The sequence below is a fragment of the Diceros bicornis genome, chromosome 7 (assembly GCF_020826845.1).
Source record: "Diceros bicornis minor isolate mBicDic1 chromosome 7, mDicBic1.mat.cur, whole genome shotgun sequence".
Taxonomy (NCBI): Eukaryota; Metazoa; Chordata; class Mammalia; order Perissodactyla; family Rhinocerotidae; genus Diceros; species Diceros bicornis.
The window spans coordinates 86,374,543-86,386,693 of record NC_080746.1 but is presented as its reverse complement, the minus strand read 5'-3'; the positions used below and the strand labels follow the sequence as shown (position 1 = coordinate 86,386,693).

Sequence of the window (12,151 nt, the reverse complement as noted above, 5' to 3'; positions counted from 1 at the left end):
TGGCTTTTGTGGTCTTGGGCAAAGATATTAACCTTTCAGCCTGTTTTCCCATCTGGACAATGGAAGTAATAATATGTGTCAGTTCTTGCTTTGAAAGTCAATTCATTTATTTTAAAACGGTTCATCAGTAGGAAGTGTTACAACAATTTATACCTTATAAGGCAGCCAAATTGAAAGTGGATTTCTAGGTTGAACATTTCTTAGGAAATAGATACTCTCATGATAAAATGCATTAACAAATGTCAACTGCTGGGTTAAATTTCTGGACCTAAGAATTTTCACAGCTGGATTGGACTAATTTTGTGAGATTATGTAGGATAATCTAATATCAAAAATTGTCCCTAATCAAAGATCAAGTCAGTAGTTGTTGTTCAGCTTTCTATTTTCTCAAATTAAAGGATTTTCTCAGAGATCTAAAAATAACAAGCTCTTCATGATTATTCCCAGTTCTCTCCCGATTTCCTCTCAGTTCTGTGTGGTTGGTGTTATGTAGCTTCTTACAGAATGCACGGAACGGCTCGGTCTTGCCAGAGCAGCCTCCAAAGTGTTCACCCAAGACGGAACTGCAGTCCATTCCTTGCTCGATTTGATTTTATGGGCTCTTGACAAACCTTTTATCCAGAGAGACTCTGAGGAACCCAAGGAAGAGGCAGCCCCTGTTGGAACAGAAGAGACAGCAGTTAAAACTATGGAAGGTTGGTTACATTCTACAGGATTTAGCCAATTCTACTTCCATTTGACCACAAAAAGTTAAATGTGATTCCTTCGTTCAGTAACCCCTTCTAGAACTAGTCACAGGAAACTGCTCTCATATGAGATTCTCATGTCATCTTTACCTTGCAGAATAAAAACAAAAATAAAAAAAATTGTAAATTTGCTTTCAGAACCAAAACAATACATAAATTGCCTAGAATGTATAAAATATGTTTGACAGCTTAGCTACTTGATGCAACACAAGCAGCTTTTGTTCTTCAATTCAGAACCGAGACCAACTGGAGGCCACTTGAGAAAGTGGAGTTGGGTTCATGCAAACCTCTTCCACTGTGAGAAGTCGCGTGTCCACTCCATACCACCTGCCTCCCACATCCTGCCTGCCCCCCGCCTCCAAGGCTGCTGTAAACTCCCAGAGGCTCCAGCAAATGTGAAATGTGCCTCTGTCTGTTCACAGCTTTGTGTGTTTCGCTGGACTGTGCACAGCTTGAGGGCAGGGACGTGGCCCCAACAGCAGTTTGCTTAGAGAAAGAGTCTCGCTCGCAGTGACTCAGCAGTTATCTCAAGTGTCCACTGCTCCTGTCTTGACAGGCATGGTTCAGAGGTTAAGAACTTGGATTTTGGAGCCGGAATACCAGGGTTCACATCCCAGCTCTGACACTTGCTAACTGGACGATCTTGGGCAAGTTGCTTAACCTCTGTGTGCCTCAGTCTCCTCATTTGTCAAATGAGGATGCTCATAGTCATGTGAATATGTACTCATTTGGTCCTCATAAGTATGAATATGTACTCATAAGAATATGTATGAATCTGGATATGTGTATGTGAATGTATATGTCACCTAGAGCAGTGCCTGGTTGATGCTTACCAAACATTCGGTGAGTGTTAGCTATCGTTACTGTGCGTAGGATTGAGTAGGAAAACCCACATTCCTCCCGTGTGTCTCCTTTACTCTCACACTTCTGACACACTCACAGCATTGCCAACACTAGTTGTACGGAGTTGTTTCCCACACCCAGCAATTCTGTAGCACCAGCTGGGTGCCCTGCCGTTTAACTAAACACCGACACTGTCTACCTGGGGGTGGCATCAGACCCCACAGGGGAAGTCTCAGTCCACAAGACTGCGCCCTCCTCCCGCACCCCCCACTTCAGACACCACTCACACGTCGAGGTTGTTACCTGTGCTTCTGACCTATTGGCTATAATTTGGAAGTTCCCACAACTCCCTCCTCAGTTCAATTAATTTGCTAGAGTGGCTCAGAGAACTCAGGCAACAATTTACTTAGTAGATGACCAGTTCATTATAAAAGGATATGAGAAAGGATACAGTGAACACCAGATGGAGGAGATGGGTAGGACACGGTGTGAGGAAAGATCACGGGACCTCCACGCTCTGTCTCGGGCACCACGCTCCCAGTACCTCCACATGTTCACCAGCCCAGAAGCTCTCTGAACCTCATACTTGGGGGATTTTATGGAGACTTCATCATGGAGGTACGATCAGTCATTAACTCCGTTTCTAGCCCCTCTCCCCTCTCTGGAGAATGAGGGGATAGGGTTGAAAATTCCACACTGCCAGTCATGGCCTGGTCTTTCTGGTAACCAGCCCCCATCCAGGAGCCCACCAAGAGTTGCATCCTTTGAACAAGACACTGCCACCACCCTGAAAATTCCAAAGGATTTAGGAGCCCTGCACCAGGGACCAGGGGCAGAGATCAAATATTAGAACAAGAGGTGCTCCTAGTGCTCTGATCACGTAGGAAATTAGAAGGGTTTTAGGAGCTATGTGGCAGAAACCAGGGGCAGAGACCAATACACATATTTTCTATTATCTCACAATGATATTATTTGTTTTGTTTTCTAATGAGTTTTTAAAAATAATTATGTGAATATTTAATGCTTGGCTGATCATAAAGGATATAGTTCTGCCTTTATTTGGCATATGGAATATCTGGAAGATTGCAATCTCCAACACTCTTCTTTCAAATTTTTGTTTAAAACCTGGTTGGAGGTAATGTTGTTCGTGCAGGACTACCAAAAGGTCATCGCTTCCCTTCTTTGTCTAAAGGTTATCCTTGAATCAGGTAGGTCCATTAGCGGGCTGCCCCCTTTACTGAATCGTGGCTTGGCGTTATGCTGTCAGTTTGCACTGAGCAGCTGTAAAGAAACAGACATCAGTCACAAACTCAGCATCATGTGCACTTTGGAGGCAGTGGTAAAGGGCACAGGCTCTGGAGGCAGACGGCCTGGATTCTAACTCTGGCTCTGCCACCGCCTAGCTATGTGACTAACTCTCAGTTACATTATCTGTAAGCTAGGCTTGGACCTACCTCAGAGGATCATTTTGAGCATTACGTGAGATAACATATGTAGATGTCTTGGTAAAATGCCCAGCACATAGTACATTCTCAATGTATGTTAATTTCTATTGCAGGCTACTGTTAGCTATATCACAAATAACTCCTTTATGAAGACCCTGAAATAAATCTCTCTCAGATCCCAGGACCAGGGAAGGTGTATCTTCTGAGGAGTTTGTCTGTCTGTGTGGGCCATGTGAATCTTAAAATTGTGTTTTCCTCTTTGCTTTGGCCACTAGGAAGCTCAGAGCCCAAATTGTGATTTATCTCTAGCAAATAAAAAATAGTATTCATTTCCATTTAATGATGAAAGTATTATCTAGCATTTTTTTCAATGCCTGCCTAATTAAATAGACCCAACACTATTTATTCTAAGCACTTTACTTTTTTATTCTTTTAATCTTCCCAGCAGCAGAATGAGATAGATACTATTATCCATTTAAAAGACAAGGATACTGACGCACCTTATGTCTGGCTTTAGTCTATTTCTATACTCCTTTTCCCCTTTGCTTGGTTTTCTTATCTCTTTATCCCTTTTCAGAGTAGATATTTTGGTAAGCTACCTCAAATTTCTTTCAGAACTAGGTGAAGTGTAAGAAACAAACTAAAACATATATTTATAATCAGATTAGTTTAAATTCTTTGGTTGCATGTGAAGTTTCTGATCAAATTTATATATTGGAATCTGGTTTGGGTATTGCCTGTTTAAATCAAGTCATTAATGAAGAATGAAATGTTTTGAATAAGCAAATGAATTCAGTAAGCAAATTTATTCGTTATTCATTGAATAATGGTAAACGTGTCATTTGTTCCCCAGAAAACCCAAGAATGAAAGTGAAAACCAAGTTGTTTCCCCCGTCTGTGCCATCCGATAGTGTGGACAGTGTAGATAAGTCTTCCCTCGCTCTCGTCCTCAGAGATCCTATTGCCGTCTGGGTGTCTTGTGGGGAACAATTTCTATCTCCGAGCGGTAAGTTTTTTGTTTTTGCTTTCTTTCAAGCAAGTGTAGGAAGGGAGAGAGAAACAAATTTTATGTCGCTGTAAGAAAATGAATTAAGTGTGTGTAATGTCAACATAACAACATCACATTTATGCAAAACACAGGGGCCCCCCGATTACCCCGCGCACAAGGACAGCCGTGCTCCTGTGTTTGCACAAGTGCCTGCTCCTTTTTCCTGGAATGGAGTATTCTGCATGGGAAATGTCTAATTTAGTTGATAAAGAGATCCTTGGTCTCTAAGACTGAGAATAATGATATACATTAGAAAATAACAAATGAGTTTAATTCACACTGAAGACGACCTGTCTGCACATTTTCATTTTTAAGAATTGCACCCTTTAGGCAGTAGGTGGATGTTTAAAAAAATGAATGGTTCCAAGCCAGGCTTTCATCACCTCCAAATAGTTTGTAAAAGTGGAGAATGAAATATGACTATTGCATATGGTAAGTCTGTAGAATAAAACAGCGCTGTTCTTCTTTCCCCCTCATTCCGTGAAGAAATGCCTTAAGCCCTGTCATCTTTCAAATGAGGGTTCTTTTAATGACTCTTACCTTTTAATTACCTGTTTCTAATTGACTCTATTTCTTGGAGCAAAAAGTTCTTTATAAATTTTGGCTTGCATGATAAATTATTGTTGATAAAAGAATACAAGACAAAATATCATGTATTTTTATTATTTTAGCTTTGCAGAAAGCAGAAAAACTAGAAAAACAGAACTGGCTAAAAAAGGACAAAATTTTGGCTGATCTAGACACCATGAAACACAGAATGAGACAGTTAAGAGGTCAGTATGAACTAAATCAAGTACCGCCATGTTTAACTCTAAATGTAACCTCAATTTGCTTGCAGTTTTTTCTACCACTAGATACCAGATGTTTACCTGAGTACTATATAAACGTGTGTTACGAAAGTCACTTGAGCAAGTCTAAAACCTAATAGTATATCTTTTGGTACTGATTGTATATTTGTAAATTTTATATTAAAATGAATATCACATGGTTTATGTATACATTAACAAAACTAGGAGGGTATCTGTGTCCATAACCACCCTGTGGTTTTCCTGGCCTTATGTATTCCCAGCACTTAAGATATCAAATGGTTCTTTGGGGAGAAAATGTATTATGGCCTTTAGTCTGGGAGGGAATACATTTCAGGTTCTGTAATCGTCACAGCAGGATTTCAATTCCTGAGTATGTGCGCTGTCTGGTGTCAAAAACATGTGACTCTTACTTCAATAAACAACACAACTAGTCCTAAGTGCAGTGGACAGAACTCTGGGTTGAAATGGCTATTTTCCAGTTCTTACCAAAAGGATTGTTGGTTTTAAGTGAAAAGCATCTGTTACTACTGCTAACTTCTACTACTCCAGCTACTAGACATTTTCACTTGAATGTCCCATGGGCACGTCCAAGACTCAAGTCATCGTATTGCCCCACACCAACACCTCCTTCATTGCTTCCAGCAGTGGGCACTACCACCACCCACCCAGGTGTTCCATCTCAGAACCTGGAAGTCACCCTAGGCATCTCCCTCTCTGTCATTTTCTCCAAGCAAATATCAGAAAGTCTTGTTGCTTTGACTCTATTAATAATGAGTTCTATCTTAATTCCCACTGTCATTATCCAAGTTCAAGCTATTGTCATCTAATCCTTGGATTACTGGAACAGCTTTCTAATTGGTCTCCTTCCCTACAGTCTTGACCGTAGTTTCCATTCTATGCATAACAGTGACATTCTGGAGCTGGAGGGGTCACGCAAATGTGCAATGGTGTTATGGTCCTCCAGGCATAAAACCTTCAAAGCTCCCTATTATCTTTAAGGTAAAGTTGAAACTCCTTAACGTGCTTCTCGCCCTCCTTGCCCACTCCACTCCACTCCAACCATTTGGACTTTTTTCAGTCCCCCAGACACACTACGTGCTTTCTTAACTTTGAGTTTTTTGTACAATTCAGTTCCCTCTGCCTCAAACTTTTCTCTCTCTTGTCCTCTTGGATTGCTCCTACTCATTCTGTACTTTTCAGTTGACTTCTTGTTTCTTCCCAAAGCCTCCTCTGACATGCCAAGTCAGGGATAATGTGGTTTATCACACCCTGAACTTCCCCTCTGATCATCCTCATGACATTATAATTACCTGTTCCTGTGACTGTCTCTTCTATGTTATATTATGAATTCTATACCCTTCTTATTTGTTCTCTGAATAGTTACAGAATGATTGAATTAAAGAATGAATGGAATTTCAACCATTCACTCCAGTGAGTTTTCTAAGCTCTGTTCCTGTATCCAGTTAAATCAATAGAAGGCAACATACTGAAAATAGCACCTGGCAGAGCTGCCTTTACTGAATTCTGATTTTATATCATGTCTTGAGCTTTTGTTATAATTAAGTATTAAAAAAGGCATTTAAAAGTTCAGTTAGCATCATCCCTAATACGTCTGTTGAAAATAGTCTCTCTTTGGTCAGATGGTGTCCATTATGGAGGGATCCACTGATGTATAGTTTCTCTTAGAATTTAGTGCTAGGATAAATCTTGTCTCTACTGACAAACTGGTATGTTTTCTGCAGTTAGATGTAAATTCAATAGATGCTTATCAAATACCTACTCTGAGGAAGGACTTGTCTTATTGTTAGGAGTGTGAGGATAAGTAAGGACAAGTCTAAACTCAGTTCACTGCAGTCCCTGTTAGATTGTGAGCTCCTGCGAGCTCCTTGGATGAAAGAGGAGGTGTGGGGTATGAATAGTTGCAGAATCGATTATTTCCTATTCTTATAGCCATGGGTAAATGCGACAGATGTTTATTGAGCATATACTATGTACAAAGTACTGTGCTAAGATGATTTTACATTTCAGTTATAAGCATGATCCTTGCTAATATTAATTGTAATAGTAGTAATTACTTTGTAGAGTTTTTATGATTAAGTAACAAATGTCAACTATTTACTACATGCTCAGCACATAATAAATACTCAATAAATATTAGGATGGGGTTGCTGAGAAGGCAGCCTATTTTCCTGCTTGGGGTCTTAAAGACTAATAAATACAATTAAGGAATGGCAAGTCAGGCCAGAGCGTCACCTTTGTTAGACATAAAGGCAACACTGGAGCCTTTTATTTAGTGTGAGGGCCCAGGGGGTCTGCTAACCGAAATCCCCAGTGAGGTGGACCTGCCCTCCCAGGCTGCTGAGGAGGAGAGCTGTCCAGGTGAGATTTATAGTCTGAGAGAATAGCAAAGCCCTCGTGTTCTCCAGCGTTCCCAGGAATAGTTAGCAATTATCATTGCCATCCCCTGATCTCATGTGAAATAAAATAGCATAAATGGAAAATGTAATAAGAAAATAGAAAATAATTTATTCAATATGTTTTTGCTTGGTTTCGATTTCTGTTAGTCTTACCTACATAAATAATAGTTTTTTATGAAAACCTTTCCCAAACAAAAACCTTTTGTGAAGTCATTATGTCTCCACGAAAATTATAGTGCAAATGCATTCATTTGCTTAAGACCATTAGAAGCAAGTTGACAAAAAACAACACATAATGTTTTTCCTCTTTCCTATATTCAATGCTTGGCTCTTGACAGTATAAATGATAAACTATTGCTGAACTCTCTTTAGTTGAGCAAAATTTTAATGTTCAAAGTATATTGTAAATAAAACATTTATTGAAATATTATCCATAAGAATGTATGTATCATAAATTAATGTTATCTGCACTTTATGACTAGAGTTGCTAAAAACTATACTCAGTGTAAATTTGTGTTATGATTTTTCTGTGGCCACTGTGGTCTTCTCCAAAGCAAGTTACCTAATGGCACTGTCACTGTAACTCATTGCTGATTGATTCAATTATGCTTTCTCCACATCCATAAATTGCATATGAATGCTTATTAGGTACATAGAGCTCTAGTTTCCCTGACAAGTCATTGCTGCCACTTATTTTTATTGCTGGATCTATTTCCACAAACTTCAGCTATAAGAGCACAAATGCTTTATCCTCTGCAAGTATTGGACTATTTTCAGAGTTTTGTTTGTAGTCGGAGTCTGAAAATCTGCACACCAAGAGTCCTTTGGTAACAAAATTAGGATTCAATTTCATTTTAGTATTTCTGTTATTTTATCCACCTGAGTGTTACTGTCTCTCGAAGCCTTCTCTGACACCTCAGACTGGGTCAGTGACCCCTGCTACATGCTTTTATGGGCCCTGTCCTTCCCTGGTGAGCACAATTGTGATCAGTTATTGGTGTAATCATTTCCGTGACATCTGCCTCTTACCAAACTTGAGGCAAGCACTCGATCTTGAACATGTTTGTATTTGCATTGTCCAGCACAATGCCTGACCCATAGCTGGTGCTCAACAGAAGCATCTGAAAGGAACATACAAGAGAAAGTGTTGTTCTCACTTAAGATGGACGTTTAAAGATGAGTGTGAGACTCGGTGCTGAGTATCTCTTCAACACAGAAAGAGAGCAAGTTCATCAGTATGACTTTTAAACCTCTTTTAGAACGATTTCACGTGGTCTAGTTGAAAGAATGCATAAATTCAGATCACCACACTTATTAAATTATGCCTGTGATTCTTTAGAATACGGTATTCCAATAAATATTTTCTCTTACCACAGCTTCTTAACAGCCTAAAGGGCACAGCAGAGGTGTCAGAAACTAATCGTGCTCGTGGGGTATTATTAGATAGAAAAAAAGGCCTCCTGTCTCTTGGGTTAATATTATTTTAGAAATACTTAATCCCCAGGCTGCTAAGCTAATTGTGGGGGAAAGACTTATTATTAGCGAAGAGAACAAAACATATGTTCCATGACTGGAAGAGACGATGGGCTATGTAGGTCACAGATTCTGTTTGACTAAATTACCGCTGAGCCATGTTGTGGATAAGAGACTGGGGCCAGTGTGGAAGTCAGCATGTTATCTTTCTTTTCTGTCTGTACAGTGAGTATGCATATCCTGGCTGTTTAAAGCTGCAAGCTCCCATATGAAGAGGCAGTGTTAGATATTATTACCCTAGGCATCTTTGCTTTTATGATATATTTAGTATTTTAGCCTATGTTCCCAAGTGGAATGATTTATGCATAGAAAGCCAAACCAATTTATTTGAAATCTGAAAGCCCATCATCAGAAACAATATTTCCAGAGACTTCTTTCCCCAGGGCGGCGAGAAGCAGCATGTCAGCCGGCCACCATGGTTCCCAACAGAAGCCCTGCGCGGCCGGTGGTGGTGGAAGGAGGCTGGGCTGAGCAGACTCAAGAGGAAATTAAACTCATGGAACTTATAAGACATTCAGAGGTATGTTCTTTAGGACTCCAGGCATTCAAGACTCAGCCTCTTTTATAAGCTTTTAAAAGTACAGTGTTGAATTTTTAAATCATGCTATTAATATATTCTCGGCATCTGGTCAGTTATGACCGCATAAGCATGTCCAAGCATTGAGTTGGCATTTGGAGAGCAGCTATCTAAGAGACAGCCAGCTCCTATGAAAGTCTGTTTTGTTTGAATGGAGACGAGAAATTATGACCTTAGCACAGAAGAGAAAAGACCCAGTGGATATGTACAAAGGTAATTACAGTAAGTGTAGTCAAGTTGAGCCTTATGGCTTCATTGCTCATCACTCCTAAGGGTATGTCTCAATATGTAAAAAGAGCAAGGAGCAAAATACTAATTGCAATGGAGACATTCAGAAGTGAGGAATTCAGAAAGCAGTTTCAGTCCAATTGGTTAATCCTTCAGGATTGCCAGACGTAAAAAGTCAGGAAGAGAAAGGTCAGCTGCTGAGAGAGGATTTGGGGATAGAGACCTGGGAAAACTTTTTGCTTGTGAAGTTTTTCATCAAAATGAAATGTTCTTATTTAATAGGGTTCTTCAAATCATGAAATGTGTTCAATCAAAATCTTAGGCATGTGTCCAAGTCAAGGTTACTAGAAAAAATGAAATTGACATTGCTAGAAATATGACTTCTTGCCAAGCTAAGAAGGATAAATCACTGACCAGGGAACGAATGCAGAACATTGAATAGGACCCACTCGAGGTGGGTGGAAAGCCACCCGGCAGGGATCTGGCAAAGCGCAGGGTGGCGGCCGTATTTTAAAAGGCAGTGAGTGAAGACTTAAACAACAGTCACGCGCACTCCCCTAAGCATTCCTTGGCTAAAGGAAATGATGTTGTGATTCTAATAAAATATTCATTTGTTAGATGCAGAGAAATCGCTCAGTAGGAGAACCACTGTGCAGAAATCCAACAACACATCTCTATTCATTTCTCCAAATTATAAATGAAGGTGAAATGCTTTGCCAAAATAAGCGCCTTATTATTATTACTCTGTGATTATTATTGCCCTTAGTGGTTCAGGGAAGCAAGGGGAATTTACAGAAGAGTCAGTGACAGGAGAGCATAATGTACTTCCTAAAATTTTTTCAGTGTAGTTTACAGTTATAAGATATTTCTATCTGTCATTACATTCTTCACACATACGCTAACAGAGGATTCTCTAACCAAGGCCTTCACTGGGCTTTTCTTAACAGGCACACCTTTCTGAAGTCCAGGAACTGCAACACGAGAGAAATCCTCCAATTGCAGCTACACGTGTGGCACTCAAGCAGAGCAGCCTGTATAAGCAACCCAACGCCAAACGAGTGTGGATCTATCTGAGTGGGGGCAGACCCGAAGACGGCACTTATGCCTGGGGCAGAACTATTCCAGAGGTCAGTCTAGTGCGAAAGGAAGTGTTCCATAGTTCTGGGTTCAAATCCCAGCTCTGACATGTCTAGATCATTAGGTCAGGCAAGTTATTTTACCTTCCTAAACTTCATTTTCTCATCTGTGAAATGAGAATAACACTTTCCTCACAGGGTTGACATGAGGAGTAAATGAGCTCCTGCATGTGAAAACGTGGAGTCCAGTGCTATCTGACACGTGTGAATCAGAACTCAACATTTGGCTGACAGAGAACAATGATGGCCAAAGAGTAAAATCTAAACTTTACAATAGGTTTCCCGTTCCGTTTCAAACCCAGTTCACAAAAGAGTGATTTCCCCCATCAGGAATTACTCACTAGACACATTTTCTGTAGGGAAAACAACAGTGTTCATCAGGGAAAACGCACCGTGTTCTTACAACCCAGTGCCCTGGAACCACAGCCGACTTTCACTTTCCAAAGTTGAAACATTGACTAAGGAAAAGATGAGTGCAGTTCACGTCTTGTTTGCAATATCAAGGATATAATTCTAAAGTCTGACATTTTGTCTTAGTTGTAAATACAACTTTAGGTACCTAATCAATGGATTTTCACAGACTTTTTAAAAAGTCTTATCTGTTGCAGTGATATCTTGAGTAGTTGTTTGGCTTTTTTATTTTGTGAAATGTTTTTATAAGTTTTTCTGGGACCAGAGGAAGTCACATAAAGATGAGACGTTGGCAGGTGAAGGGAAAGGCAAGATGGTGCAATAGACCAGCCGAGAGGAGTCATAGAGGCTGATGAGGGCACGGGGAGTAACGGCACCTCAGAGGGGCTCTGCTCTGAAGATGGTGATTTCAGAGTGCGACGGAGACCACTCCTCTTTGACAGGGTCTTTGAATAAGAACTGTGAAAGCTATTGCATCTCAGAAGTTGACAACCAATTTGCTGTACTTGAGAAGAGAGAAAAATGCAGAAAATGTACTCAAAACCAGAAAGGGACTTCACATACATGGCGGGGGGGGGGGGAGTGATTTTTAAAAAGAGAGTGAAAACTTTTTCAGTAGAAAACATTCTAGAAGAGGTTCTATAAAGAGCTGAGATGTTTCTCTCTTGCTGTTTTCTTCAAAAATCTCAGAGTTCATACTGTAGATGCTAAGTCTTAAAATGCATTTAACCGTTGCAACTACAACTGACACATTAGTGAGGGACGATAAAGGGATTAATAGATAGGTAAAGGGTAGAGCAGGGGCAATAAGATTAAAGAGTGCCTATCAGACTCAGGATAGCAGAAACTTAACAATAACTTTTATAAAAATTACATATATCTGGTGGAGGAATGACTTTTAGACTCATGTGACTCTCATGTAGCATATAAAATGCACCCTATAAGTATTATTCCATGA

The 12,151-nt window shown here is 40.1% G+C and overlaps 1 protein-coding gene across 1 annotated transcript in view; it reads left to right on the top strand.

The window, feature by feature from the left end:
- Positions 1–12,151, top strand: part of DCDC1 (doublecortin domain containing 1) — a 394,249-nt gene that overhangs the window by 361,511 nt on the left and 20,587 nt on the right. The window contains exons 30-34 of the mRNA XM_058546317.1: positions 494–695; positions 3,888–4,040; positions 4,754–4,855; positions 9,225–9,361; positions 10,594–10,773. Of these exons, the coding sequence (XP_058402300.1) occupies positions 494–695; positions 3,888–4,040; positions 4,754–4,855; positions 9,225–9,361; positions 10,594–10,773 (774 nt within the window). The remainder of the gene's footprint in view (positions 1–493; positions 696–3,887; positions 4,041–4,753; positions 4,856–9,224; positions 9,362–10,593; positions 10,774–12,151) is intronic.